Genomic DNA, 15198 nt, shown 5'->3' with positions numbered 1-15198 from the left:
CTGTGTTGTTTGTGGGAAAAACCCACTAACTGGAACTAACCTACGGTTTCGTTTCTTCCCAAAGGACAAAAAGGGGTGCGTAAAACAGATGTAACAAACTGTTATGAATGAATTTCGATCCAGAAAATGGATGAAGAAACCAAGTGCGGGACTCACCACCTAGAGCAGCGGTATCAAGGCAACTCTTGTACCATAGCTCGTACCCAAGAGAATACAAGGCAGATTGAGGCAGCAGCAAACAACGACATGGAATGTAGGGTTGTGGGACAGGTACGGTGGTACAACGTCAGGAAGGGGTACGGCTTCCTGACTCGTCGAGACACAGGGGGCGACGTTTTTATCCACCGATCGTCCATCGTAGCCCCCAATCCCGCCCACCCTGTGGACTCAGTTGCCGCTGGCGAGGTGGTGGAGTTCGTGGTGGAGCAGGGTATCAAGGGTCCTGCAGCTGCCTCAGTAACCGGCCCTGCAGGCCAGGTGGTGCGGGGCTCTCCCCACACCCTCCCCTATCGTCGGCGCAGACGTTAGCGTCAGTCTCCATCTGCTACTCCTGCCTCCTTCCCTGCCTCTTCTGCCTCAGCCATTGTCACCATGTGCATTGAGGTGGCCAAGGCTTTCTCAGGGAAGATATGGCAGTTCTCGCCCAGCGCCTGCCCGCCATCTTCGAGGCTAATGGGCTCCCTGCCATACTGATCCCCGAATCTTTCTCTTCACCCGTGGTACAGAGGAGGCCTGGGAAGCGAGGTCCTAGACATCAGTATCGGTCAGGGCCTCCTGCGACCCCCACCACTCTGATCCCAAGGGTGCTGCAGCTACAGCCCTCCACTCCACCTACGAGGCTCCGGCTGGCGGGCCACTCCATCTCTCGTCGGTCTGCCCTTTCGCCACCTCCCGAGGTGCCCATGGAGACTGGGGATGCGGCTCCTTCTTTGCCGTCTGCGGCAGACAAGCCTGCCGACCCTGTTTCTCCTGCGAAGCATGGCAAGGTGGAGTCTACTCCAGCTGAGGGCAGGCCTCTGCAAGTCGGAAGCCTTCACCTCTGGGTCGTCGCCTCACCTGGTCGGACTTTGCCTCACTCGACAGTTCAGGGCTGGATTCCTTAATGCACTACTTGCAGTCATATGAAGACGCTGCGCCAGAGATCGGCAGTGCAAAGGAGTACAGCAAGGGGGAGTTCCGGCAGGTCATGCTCTCCTTCAACGAGCTGCGCCAGGGCTCCCTTCAAGCTGTTACGGATATCGAGGAGGTGAAGATCCTTGGCAGCATCCTCCAGCATCTACAGTATCATTCAAATTCTGACTCGGACTCCACCTCTAGTGCAGTGTAGCCCTTCATCTGTTTTCAGTGTGTGCTTTCGCTACATCCACCCAGTGCCTGTCCTCCCTTGATCATTCCCCTTTGTGCCTTAGTGTCTTCTCTTACCCAGTGCCTTAATTTAACTGTTTATTTATAACTTTGACTTGTTGGCCTAATACCCTTCGTGGTGGGTGATGGCCAATAAGCCTTATTAAAAAAAAAATAAAACTTATGCATAAACAGTTGTACTACGGTCATAAATGTTGGTGCAGATTAAGACGTCAACAGCTGAAACTGGGCCTCGGCACGTACGCCTAATATAGAAATCTGTAGAAATTACTATGTTTCATTACACGTATGATAAAGGATACGTTGGGCATTGATAAGGGACATGTGAACTTGCTGAGGTAATACCGCCACACTGGCAACGCAGGATATTATTTACCGGCCCTCACACAATCAATATTGATTGACAATATTCATATATGGTGCCGTATTATTGATCTTGTGAAAATGACAGTGAAGATATGCACCATCTATTATTAAAGGATATTACTCGTATACCGATAACGGGAAATTACTATTATATGCAGGTGTGGTGCGGTGAGGATCTGTCCGTTCTCCCCTTTGGGGCTAAGATGCGAATGATTGTGTTTGAATGGATGAGTAAATGGGGAGTGTGTCGTCCTGTCTCGGCTACCTCCCTTTCCTGGGGGGAAGCAGCCTAGGTATATATATATATATATATATATATATATATATATATATATATATATATGTATGTATATATAAAACTATATATATATATATATATATATATATATATATATTGAGACATTTGGCACTGTTGAATTTTTTTCTTCTAAATCCCGTCTCTGTCTTTCAGCGTTTTTTCATATATCTGGTTCACCAGTACACTACTGTCAGCTGGTGAACTGGTAAAACCAGCTTTATAAGCACCTGTACTGTAGCAAGGGAATTTAAGTAGTTAATATTCCCATTATATCTTGCGGATTTAATGGAATGAAAAGAATATAAAAAGGCACCTTATAACGAAAGCTTACCTTACTGTTCTGTTAATTGTTTGAAATATTGCTGCCATATTACCTTGCAAGAGTGATATAGCTTTTTTTGTATGTGTCAGACTGGTAGTCCAACAGGCTGAGGAGCTGCAACCAGTTGTGGCTCGTTAGGGCTTTAATCCGGAGTATGTTTAGGGTTTACTGTTAACACTCTGGCACTCAGTGTCTAGGGATCACTCTCACCTTAAATACAGTGTCTGAAGTGTGTATTGGTAATCCAGCCATGGACCAATGCGCTTCTGATGGCACGATAAATGATAACTGATGAAGAAGTAGTTGGATTTAGCAAAGATTATGTGGTCCGTTCTTTAAGACTGAGCAGTTTTCTTGCGTGCCACGCACCTTCATTTGTCATCGCTTCGGTACTAATGTCCACCGTCCACGCTGAATATAAGTTAGGGTTGTCTCATTCAAGACAGGTAATAAGAAATTAACTACGAATATATTTGTGACATGTCGATGAGTTTAATGAAGGTCTATAAAGTTTGATATAAAGAAATTAATATCAGACTTATTCCCTACCCCAGCTTGCTATCAACTCGCTTCCTTCATCAGTATCTGAGTGGATTTGGTAGCGATAGTGGCGAGAATGGAAAGTTTTCCTATTATTTGTCTTTGTAATTTTCCCCTTAAGATGTAAATATCATTGTCTGCTTTTCTCATACCATTCTCTCTTAGGATTCCCCCCTCCACCCCCTCCTCTCTCTCTCTCTCTCTCTCTCTCTCTCACAGATCCTTCATCCCTCTTCTCTCCCCTCTTACCATTTCCTCGTGTTTACTTGTCTCTCAGCGTCTCATGGCCATTGAGTGAAAGTACAAGAGTCAATATTATTCCTACCAGCTGTTTCATCTCGTTTTGATTTTCCCTGCATCTTTTCTCTCCTTCCTGTAAGGCTTACTTTCTTCCTCCTCCTACTCTGTGTCTGTCAGTCTGTCTGTCTCTTCCTCTGTCTCTGTCTGTTTGTCTGTCTATCTATCTGTCTATCTATCTATCTATTTATCTATCTGTTTTACGGGCTTTATTCCTCAACACAATACTGGGAAAAGTTCTGAGTTTTGGTGAGGATGACTTGTTGGATGGAACTGATATTTTAAATGAAGTGGTCTCGGTGTGGAAGTGGTCTTGGTGTAGAAATGGTCTTTGCAATGAAGTGGTCTTGGTGTTGAAGTGGTCTTGGTGTTGAAGTGGTCTTGGCAATGAAGTGGTCTTGGTGTTGAAGTGGTCTTGGCATTGAAGTGGTCTTGGTGTTGAAGTGGTCTTGGCATTGAAGTGGTCTTGGTGTTGAAGTGGTCTTGGTGTTGAAGTGGTCTTGGTGTTGAAGTGGTCTTGGCAATGAAGTGGTCTTGGTGTTGAAGTGGTCTTGGCAATGAAGTGGTCTTGGTGTTGAAGTGGTCTTGGTGTTGAAGTGGTCTTGGCATTGAAGTGGTCTTGGTGTTGAAGTGGTCTTGGCATTGAAGTGGTCTTGGCATTGAAGTGGTCTTGGTGTTGAAGTGGTCTTGGCATAGAAGTGGTCTTGGTGTTGAAGTGGTCTTGGCATTGAAGTGGTCTTGGCATTGAAGTGGTCTTGGCATTGAAGTGGTCTTGGTGTTGAAGTGGTCTTGGTGTTGAAGTGGCCTTTGCATAGAAATGGTCTTGATGTTGAAGTGGTCTTGGTGTTGAAGTGGTCTTGGCAAGTGGTTTTGGCATAGAAATGGTCTGGGCATAGAAGTGGTCTCGGCATAGAAGTGATTTTGGCATAGAAGTGGTTTTGGTGTTGATGTGGTCTTGGCATAGAAATGGTTTTGGCGTAGAAATGGTCTTGGCGCTGAAGTGGTCTTGGAGTTGAAAAGCGAGCGAGCGAGCGAGCGAGCGAGAGAGAGAGAGAGAGAGAGAGAGAGAGAGAATTTTTCTTTTAACGAACTTGGACTAAAAAGTTATAATCTAGCTTACATAATTTTCAGCTTCAGATAATCCTTTTCGGGCTCCTGTCTGCTCTGCCGGTAAGCACATCGCTTGCATGGCTGATTAATAATGTCGTCAGACGGGGTAGACACTGGTAACGCGAGTCGTCTCCACAACAAATGAGATTCGGTCAGTTAAGAAATAAGAGAGAAAATATGTGGATCATCCTGTATATACATCCACAGACCCAGGTAGACAGTGAAATGGTAAGCACAGGATACAGGAAAGAATATATGTTTTGATTTAATCACACTGTAGCATCATTGATAGATACGGGAATCGGCGTGGACTGATGGCTGTTAAAGGGTTGCTCCAGCTCAGCAAAAGTGCGACGTAAACAAATACACTGCCACCACATCGGTCTCCAACAATCCCCCTGTAGCGCTAGAAAGCGACGGCGTTTTTTCTTTCCCGTCACTTCTACTGCACTATCACATCCCTCTGTTACTCCAGCATCAGCATCACTACTACTACTCCTACTATTAACAGGGTGTGGTGCGATTGAGTCAGGAGGAGGACGTTGACCAAACGGGACATGCAGACAGCCTCGCAGCTCCTCAGTAATATCGGTGGGATGGCCAGCTGTACCGTTGGATTCTCACTTCTCTATTTTTCTCAAGAATATTCTGCATTCTCGGTTTTTAAAATCTTCATCTCTTTGACTCCTTACCGCTTAGACCTGTTTAGAATCCTCATCTCTTTGACTCCTTACTGCTTAGACCTGCTTAGAATCTTCATCCCTTTGACTCCTTACTGCTTAGATCTGCTTAGAATCCTTCCTGGTTAGAATTCTTACTTTTTGACTGCTGAGAATGTTCACTACTTGGGATCCTTGCTGTAATGGATTATTCTTTTTGTCTTAGAATCTACACTGCTTAGATTTTAGACTCGTTATGGTACTGCTTAGATCCTTACTTGTTCCCTGCTTTGAATGTTCCCTACTTAGGATTGTTTGCTGTCTTAGAATCCAAATGCTTGAGAATCGTCACTGCTTAGAATGCTTAGATTAATCACTGCTTAGAATCCTTATATTGCTTAGTTTCTTGGGAGTTTAGTTGCTCAAATTTCTACTATTTAGAATCATTAGAATATTTAATGCTTAACTTAGGATCAGTTCTTAGAGACTGCTGCTACTACTACTACTGCAACTACTACTACTACTACTGCTACTGCTATTATTACTACTACTACTATTACCACCGATATTATTATTATTATTATTATTATTATTATTATTATTATTATTATTATTTAATGACATCTGTTTTTAGCCTACTCCTGCTACCACCAGTTGATTTTATTTAACTTATGAAGGACTTCTGGTAGGAAATTGAGTTACTGAAGGCTATATCAAATCCCTTCAGTTTGATAGCTCTCTTGTCTAGAATAAAAAAACAAAAACAACCGTCTAATAAAATCGTCTGAGGATAGCAAGAATAATCGTATGTTAAAAAAAACATTTCAGTGAAGGGATTGAATCTAGGTTGCTTTAGAACTGAATCAGATGATCAGGAGGCAGTACAAAGTAAATAAAAAAATAAATAGATAAATAGACCAAACCAAAATAAACTACGGTACTAAAGTCGTTAGAAAATGATACACGATGAACAATTGATATTTATTTTCCTGTACATTATAACGGTGTTCTGCACAAATGTACACTGAGATTGTATCATATTGTGTGGTGCTGGTACTCTGATGGCCAAAGTTAGATGTTTTGTTACTTCTATTTCCAGACTATTTTATTAAGAGAAACCATACATAGCCAAAAGGATGAAATCAGTATCTATACCTACATATACAACTATTATGTTTGATGCAGTAGTAAGTTATCGTGCCATATTCCCTTTTTACTTCATAGGTGCCCATCCCATCTCTGGCACATATTCTTGAGCGGCTTAGTTTGCTTTTTATACCTAAGATTCGCTTCTCTGTTATTTATATAGTCGTTATATCAACATATTTTACATTAATAGCATACAAGACGATATTAAGTTGTAATATGCAAACAGGTAGCCGAGGAAGAGATGCTACTAAATCTCAGATGCAACCAGACGGTGCTAAGGTGTATATGTGTGAAATAATTGCTCGGAAAGAAGGGTTGTGGAATCTCCAAAGCAACTTAGAATACAACCTTTAGCTCACGTCTGTATGTGGTTGCTGGTAAGTTATGGCTCTACGGACATACAGTGATACCCGTCTTTATCTGAATCCAGGCGAGGTAGTGGGTGACCTTAGCATATACCCCGGGAGTGTCCACACCGGCGCAACCGTAGCCCCAGGACACAACCCCCACGAGATAATACCTCCCGTCTTCTCCCTTCCAAGCCAGAGGACCTCCAGAATCTCCTTGGCAGGCATCGTGGTTGTGCTTGTAGGTGCAGATCATGTTTGAGGTCACGACGTTCCCTAGGTAGCCTTGGCAGTCTGCAGTGAACATCAGGGGAAGCTCCACCTCCTGTAGCACCTCGCTGAATGATCCTCCAGAGGACGTCGCACCCCAGCCAGTTACGATCCCGTTCTGTCCCTCGAGTTTCTGTGGTGTGACGGAACAGGGCAGGCAGATTGGTTTCACGCCGTTACTGTAGGTCACTGCCTCACTCAGTTCCAGGAGAGCTATGTCGTTGTTCACCGTCTGCCTGTCGTAGGCCTCGTGTATGATGACTTTGGAGACCTGCGCTGTAATGGTGTACCGTGTCGGTCTGGTCGGGTCTCTCCAATGGTCTCCAAGTGTGACGTAGATCTGATCCATGGGGTAGTGTGCAGCGCAGTGGGCAGCCGTCACTACCCAGCGATCGGCAATCAGCACTCCGCCGCAAAATAGCGCGTTGATCACCTTGTTGCGAACGGCTGCCTGCCACGGCCACTCGTTCTGCCCAGCATCCTGGCCGTTTACAATCCTGGATGGATTTTTCAGGCCGCACTGCCCTGTCTGTGGCGAAGACGTAGGAGGTCGGGGACGAGTGGTGCCTGATCTGAGGAATTACAGAAGACTTAGTTAATACCTGGAGAGTTGTAGGTAGCAGACAGGCCAACTACAACGTGTTTATTCTAACCTGACGAACGTCCCTAGCCCCTTGCAGCGCAGCTGATGGCCGCGTGTAGTCAGTTGATTTAACCAGCAACCAGGGAGACTCATTCCTACCTCATAACTCAGAATTTCATGCAACCACAAATTAGCATGCAATTTGTGGGAGTGCCCCAGTTCTGTTCGATGAAGACAAACCGACTAGTGGTTGTCTAAGTGAAAAATACGCACTGACTGAAAAAAAAAAAAAAAAAAAACACACTCAATGCACTGATGTATTTTTTAGATGGGGATGAATCTTAAGGAACTACCCCGTCCCTCTGTCACGCACTAGCATGCTTCAGACATGATGTGCTTCACCCCTGTAGACTTCAGCAACTTTAGCCAAGTACACCACACCACACCACACCAAACCACACACATCACACCAAACCATACCACACCACACCACACCACACCACACCACACCATACACCACACCACACTACACCATACATCATACCACACCACACCACACCACCCAACACACCACAACACACCAAACAACGCCACACCACACACCATACCATTCCACACCACACACCATACCACTCTCACAACATACCACACCACACAATATCACCCTCCCACCACACATTACACCAGGCATGGGTCCAAGTACATGTGCCAGTACTTGTGAACAAGTACAAGTACTGAAGAAAAGTACAAGTACAGAAGATTTGCCTAGTACTTAAGTCCAAGTGCTTGACAGTGTACTTAAGTAAAAGTACATTTCAACAGATTATCTATTATTTTTTATAGACATGTTTATTTCAATTTCAGTAACAAATATCTAGTGAAGAAGCATATTATGGTAATATAATACAGTGATCTTACTAAAATGAATAGAGTTAAGCCCCCCCCAAAAGTACCTATCTGTGTAGTTCTCAGATTTTAGACAGTGAACCTCGGCCCACAGCGCCTAAGGGAGGTGAAGATCTACCTACAGGGCGGCAAGAGATGCCCATAGGGCTTTGTGAGTGAAGGTGATCAGAAGTGGGCCAACTCGCAGGTAAAGGTAATGAGACAAATTCTAGTCAATTTTCTAGTTTAACTGATAATACAAATTTTAATAATACAAAATAGATTTGCGCTATAAACGAGAAGTGTGATACTTGCAGTTTAGAAAAATATGCAAGCAAATTATAATTTCCTTAGTTTGAATTTAATGATTTGCCTAGTAAGCAATAATGTCGGAAAATTAAACATTAACAAATACTGTACTAAGCTCAACCTGTGAGAGGTCCAGGTGGATGGTGCATTTAATGCCCACATTGTGAAACGTTTGTGGTTGCTCTAAAACTGTCAATTACAGAAGTTAAAGTTTGCAACTTGTTACAGGGCAGGTTATCACACATTTATTTGCCTTGTTTGAACACCAAAAATCCACATTTGACCAAACTCTTTATGTCTTAAAACAGTTTGCTGAGCCGTGTTCTGACAAATTTGTATTTATAGGCCAAAGTGCAGTTAGCCACGCCAGTGGCCATATGACAAAACCTCAACACAAAATGGTGGTCAGGTCATCGTTGGTGTTCAATATGAAAGTCAATCTTGGAATATGTACAGTACAATATCCAGTTAATTTCAATGCTTATAGATAGTAACACATGAAAATTTCTCAACTTTTTATTAAAAACCCTCCCCGCCCCCATGGGTAGTGGCATTCAGCTGGATACACCAGGCACGTAAGAGTTAACTGGTCATCCAAATTTGCTTTTCAAAGTACTGATACCATTACCAATACTGTACTAGCTACCTGTAGGACTTATCACTGGATTTCACAAACATCATAGACTCAAAATTCTTGTCTGCAAGCTGATATCTGTGCGGGAGGAAGATTTTTCCAGCGATGCTGAAGATCCTTTCCACAGGTGCAGAAGAAGCAGAGACAGATAGGTATTTTTGTGCCATCTTTGCTAGAGTTGGAAATGTCTCCATGTGCTCCTTTCAGTATACTAGTAGGCTACATCCCTTTCATCAGAAATGCATGGCTGACTCAGGTATCTTTGAATTTCAGTATTAATGGACTCCTGCACCTCTGTTACAGCTGTTGATTGTTGAGCTGGGGTGGCCATAAAACTTAACAGTTCTTCCTCTTTGGTTCAGAATTCCCTGAACTGGGCCCTGGATTATCTTCTGGAAGTTCTGTGCCGGGATTCATACTTGCAGGAACTGTAGCTTCTTTGGCCATAAACTGTGCTGTAGTTATGACAGAGGACTTCAGGTTCGCCTTTTCCTCCTCTTCAGAACATCAATCCATTTTAAACCTTGGTTCAAATATGGTTGCCAGTTAATATATTTTTCGATCTTCATTCAGCTGTAGGTGTTTCTGTACTGACTTCCTCAGTTCAAATACCAGAGCACTATTATACTTTGACTGCATCTGCTCTAGGTGAAACTTGAGCCCCCGTACACAAGGAATAACTAGACTTGAGGAAACAGAGTTCTGTCGTTGGGCACAGTCAGTGACCTCCTCAAATGGTTCAAAAATTTCTAGCACATCTTGAAGAATATTTTGATCATATGCTCCAAGGGTTGGGGCACCATCCAAACTACTTAGCTTTTCTTCTGGCCCTCGCAAAACAGATCTGATCATCTTCACCTGTGAATTCCAGCGAGTGGCACAACCTGATCTGTGGCTATTGTTGACCTATGCACAAAAGATACCAATTTTGATGCTTTGCTGAGTGTAATATTTAAGTGTCCTGCATCTTTTAGGCTATCTTTTACCACCAACTGCAATGTATGAGCAAAGCAGGAGTTATGCTCAGTTGCTAATTCTTCAAACAGTTCAGCAGAATCAGCACCATCAAAATCATCAAGATCATCATCTTCCAAGTCAGTGTCATCATTTGTGTCAGTAGTGGTATCGGGGAATCCTGGCGTGTTGGCATCTGATAGCGAGGGTCAGCTGCAATAAGTAAACCACTAAAGTAAGGGCTGTCTACAACAGAAAAAGGCACAAGATCACATGCCACAAAGAGCACTAGTGCATCATCAAGTTACTTTTGACGAGCATCGTGTGTCGCACATTTCTTTGGGTCTGACACTGTAACAAAGCATTCCGTGGTTGACTGGCTAGTCCCAGTAGTGTTGACACGAGTGCTGACTTTCCTCTCATATAAAGCACTGTGTTTCCGCTGAAACAAAGGGAAAAATAACTATTAAGATGCACATATACAGTATATATATATATATATATATATATATATATATATATATATATATATATATATATATATATATATATATATATATATATATATGTATATATATATATATATATATATATATATATATATATATATATATATATATATATATATATATATATCTGACAACTTTATTGTCATTAACCTAATCTGACAACCTAACCTAACCTTGGGGCTGTCGCCCCACCCCCTCGCCGGTCTTAAAAATGATGTAGATAATATCAAATTTATAAAAAATACAGCTGGGGAGTGAAAAACAGGTTGAACCTCGTGCATGTAAGAAAGTAGAGGCAGTGAAAGGGTAAACTCGTCTGCGAAAGTCATTGGAAGTCCTACAATATTATTTTAGAATTTAATATTGTTAAAAACTCCCTAAAACTTTGAAAAACACCTAGAAAATAAAATAAAAGCCGGCTGCAGGCGGGCTTACTTTTTGTCTGCCCCATGTGCATAGAAGGAAGCTGGATTACTCATTGGGTATTATACAAATTCTTCTTTTAGTTGGCGGGGGTGTTGGTGCTACTATTACTAATACTACTTGTTAACCTTAGCAAGCTGTGCTTACTTTCATATGTTTGTAAAGGTTGGATGTAACATTTTTGGAGCTTGATATATCAATATCACACTGCTTGCAGACTGTCTTGAATGTTCCAGTAGTATATCCTGGTAATTTCCAGTGGCTCCATATGCCTGAATCCTTAGGTGATGCCATGATGCCACTCGTAGTGCTATAAATGGTGGCTACTGAAAGACTAAACTACAGTAGTGACCAGGTTGCAGACAGGAAGAAAGTCTACATGTTGTTGCCTGTTCAGTCTTGAAGTGTGTGCACCAGAGTTGCCAGATAGTACTACTACCCTACAGTAGTAGCTACAATGGAAATAATAGAATTACCACTAGTATTTAATAATTGACAGACATACTGTTTAGTAAAGCAAACAGTACAACTAAAAAACTTATTATAATTTGCTTAATGTCATAGTTAAATCAGTTATTGTTTTTTAATTACATTGTACTTATGAAATGTACCTTATATGATTATTACTGTACTGTACTTGGAAAAGTACTTAAAAGTACTTGATTTTTCAAGTACATTTGGCCCAAGTACAAGTACACTGATTTTTAAAATCTCAAGTACAAATACTCAAAATTTTGTACTTAAGTGGAAATACAAGTACAAGTACTCAAAATTTTGTAAAGTCCAAGTACAAGCACAAGTACTTGTACGTGGAACCAAGCCTGCATCACACCTCACAACACACCATACTACCCTGTCACACACCACACAAAATCACCTCCGCACACCACATCACACCTCACCACACACCACACCACCCTCTCATGCCACACAAAATCACCTTCGCACACCACACCACAGCTCACAACACGCCATACCACCCTGTCACACATCACACAAAATCACCAATATGTAGGCATTATATAGGCACTAGTATATATCTCATATCACAATGTGCAGGATGTAGTGTCTGCAGGAGACATACACAGCTTCTCAGTAGGAATGTCAATCCACATAATGTATATCCACAATCTGGTTGTCCCGGACTAATCAGGAATGCCAAACAGCTCTGATCATGTGCCGGAAACATGACCGACACACACACACACACACACACACACACACACACACACACACACACACACACACACACACACACAGACACGCGCGCGCGCGCACACATTCGTGCGCACACGTATGCCCACACACTTTAGCTGGAAGCCAGAGGGGGATATAAGTCCCAAATCACGTGTAGGAAGATTAGAGAACCTGAGAGACAGCCTGAGAGAAGAGGTTAGAGAGGGCCCAAAAATACGATCAAGGGCGGAAGACAGAGATGGGGTTAGCTAGGAGGTTTTGCCATCACGCTACGTTACGTTGTCAATCACGCGTCGATATAACTGTGTACAATTAACTCCGTAACCCAAGAGTGCTCTGTAACTCACCTCGCTTGTGATACACAAAGGGAGAAGGTGAGAAAGAGAGGCGTACCTTTTCACTCTAGTCGACGGCACATCATTTTACTAAGCAACGGCAAGTTCGAGCCATACGACGCCTCACGACCTTATAATGGTGGTACTTGGACAATTTACAACCAACCTCCCTATCTCTCTACGTCTGTCTACGGCGACTTCCATCGATACTGGCAGCAGCGGTGAGCAATGGTAAACTACGATAAACTACTCTCATCGATATTCCCACACCACACCACACCACGCCTCACAACACACCACACCACCATCTCATATACCACACAAAATCGCCCTCCCACTACACACCACACCTTACAACACACCACACCGCCCTCTCACACACCACACCAAATCACCTTCCCACACCACACCTGGCACCATACCATGGGGCAGGTCATTAACAGAAGGGCCCTGATACTTAGTTACATGTCTATCCTACCCTTGTTACCATTAAAGGATTGTTTTCAGCTTTGGAAGGATATTTAGCAGTGAATGGGTTGATGAAGGCTGTATCTATTTTCTGGAGAGAGACGCCTTCATGTGGTGATACCGAAGGGGAGGAGGGAGATGTTGCTCGGGTATACTGGTCCCCCTCAGTTCCCTCTCTAACCTCCGAGAGGAGGATGGTGGACTAAGGTCATACCGATGCCACCACGTGAAGGTGTCTCTCTCCAGCGCCAGAATACAGGGTGGAGAGGAAGGTGAGTGAGAGACTAACAAGGAGAGTGTATGTGAGCTAGGTGGAGGGGACGAGAGAGGTGGGGAGACCGAGGATGAGATGGGGGAATGAAGTGGAGAAGTATATGAGAGAGAGAGGGGGTGGGGTTATGAGTTAGGCGGAGGGCAGGAAACAGGGCGACATGGAGGCGATTTGTTTGTGGCCATCCCTTACGGTATTAAGGCGTATGGCTATAGACAGACAATATATAACTCTCCTCATTTACTCCCTCTGGCCATCTCTCGTGCGTTACGGGCACGGCTCAGTCAGTGTCATTGTCAATGCCTGCTCTGCATAATGTATTCACTTCCTACTCTCATTGTCACACTTGGCCAAGACTAGCAGACTGAGCCAAAGGAGTTTCTAGTAGAGCGCTATTTACGGACCATCCTGTACTGTATACAAAATTAAGGGCTGGATTCTGAGCAGCACTGGAGGCTTCGTAGCACCCTTTTCTCTACGATTTATTTTGCATATTACACCTTATCATCATCGCGTATGGTATTCATGTCGTTTAATATCGACATAATTTGCACCAACAATACACAAGAGGATCTATCTATCTATATACCTAGGCTGCTTCCCTCAAGGATAGGCAGGTAGCCCAGACAGGACCACACACTCATATATATATATATTTTTTTTTAATGTGTCCGACCCTGTACATAGGCTTCACAGCCTGCTCCCAAGGCCCAGTAGTCCTCCTGCTTACCATACACCTCTACATGTCACCATTTCGGCGCTAACACCTACCGTCCATATTGAATACATGCTAGGGCTGTCTCATACAGGACTGGTGTATTGGTATTAGCGGGGGTAGTTACTCATCTAAACACTCACATTAACTCGTATCATAGCCCCAAGGGAAGAAGGGACAGATCCTCACCGCACCACACCGCACGAGAGTCAACTGCGCAGTTTAAGCAGCGACATCCTCAGCAGGGCCCGACAGAGGAGTTGGTTTACCCCTGCCACATCATAGTGGACCCATCCCCTTACCCGCACCTGACCTGACCAGATGCGGGAAAATATCCCCTCAAGGGATATTGATGTATAAGATGCAGATAAAATCGCTTAGGTAGAGATGTTACGAAGCCTGCTATGCTGTGTACAATAGGGTTCAATGATTTATGCATTTCACGGTATCTTGTGTGTTGCAGGGGCAGCTGAGTATGTTGGTGTGGGCGTGTGTCACAGTGAAATTAGAAAATGGAGAGATAATCCACACTAAACGTTGATAACGTTGAATAAGCCGTCCCCACAAAGTGCAATAAATCTCTCGGTGCAGTGGAAGAGGAGGGTTATGCAATGCACCATCTTGTATGAAAAAAAGTCATATATACAACTGAGGCAAAGGACATATACAAGTACAGTACCTCGCCATGGCCGTCAGAATACAGGAGAATCCATTGTTTCTGTAGGGGAATATTTTGACGCTAGTGATGAAGGTGGCCACGAAACGGTTTGAATTCAGGGTGACATCAATGTATCCGCCCCCACAGTAGGAGATCCCGTCGCTGAGATTGTCCAAGCCATTCTGGGATATGGTCAAACGGTCCATCTGGCACAGGGGACTGCTGTAAACGTTGAAAATTGGGCAGTAGACGCGTATAACTGTGTTTATGGGTGCCTGAGCTACCCAGCGGCAGTATAGTGGGCTGGGATAGGCGTAGGGATAGTTAGGGAGGTTAAGGGAACGGACTGGCCCGCTTGTAAGGTCACAGAGCTTGTCCCGCACGAGAAAGAGCGTGGTTGAATCTTAGCCTCCTCCTCTGGTAAGATTTTGGCTTCTTCCCCAGGTAAGATCTTAGCAGCCTCATCCCTTGGTAAGAGCTTGGCTTCTTCCCCTGGTAAGATCTTGGCATCCGCTGATAAAATCTTGGCATCCG

General features: G+C 43.7%; 1 protein-coding gene across 1 annotated transcript; it reads right to left on the bottom strand.

Annotated features, from left to right (window-relative positions):
• Positions 1-6406: 6406 nt before the first annotated feature.
• Positions 6407-14978, bottom strand: LOC145389771 (chymotrypsinogen A-like). Its single transcript, XM_080264936.1, has 2 exons — positions 14686-14978; positions 6407-7295 (listed from the first exon to the last, which is right to left on the bottom strand). Exons 1-2 carry the CDS (start codon positions 14868-14870, stop codon positions 6497-6499), a joined length of 984 nt encoding a protein of 327 aa, XP_080121062.1. The 5' UTR covers positions 14871-14978; the 3' UTR covers positions 6407-6496.
• Between the last annotated feature and the right edge of the window lie 220 nt (positions 14979-15198).

The sequence above is a fragment of the Coenobita brevimanus genome, unplaced genomic scaffold (genome assembly GCF_032717465.1).
Source record: "Coenobita brevimanus isolate Jiangsu-jjx unplaced genomic scaffold, ASM3271746v2 jjx.HiC_scaffold_2059, whole genome shotgun sequence".
Lineage (NCBI taxonomy): Eukaryota > Metazoa > Arthropoda > Malacostraca > Decapoda > Coenobitidae > Coenobita > Coenobita brevimanus.
Note: the sequence above shows the minus strand (reverse complement) of the source record. Positions and strands in the feature narration are given on the sequence as shown.

Coding starts and splice junctions, on each gene's coding strand:
- LOC145389771 (XM_080264936.1), bottom strand. CDS start 14,870: ATGGACCGTTTGACCATATCCCAGAATGGCTTGGACAATCTCAGCGAC. Junction 7,296..14,685: donor ATTCTGACGGCCATGGCGAG/GTACTGTACTTG, acceptor GTAATTCCTCAG/ATCAGGCACCACTCGTCCCC.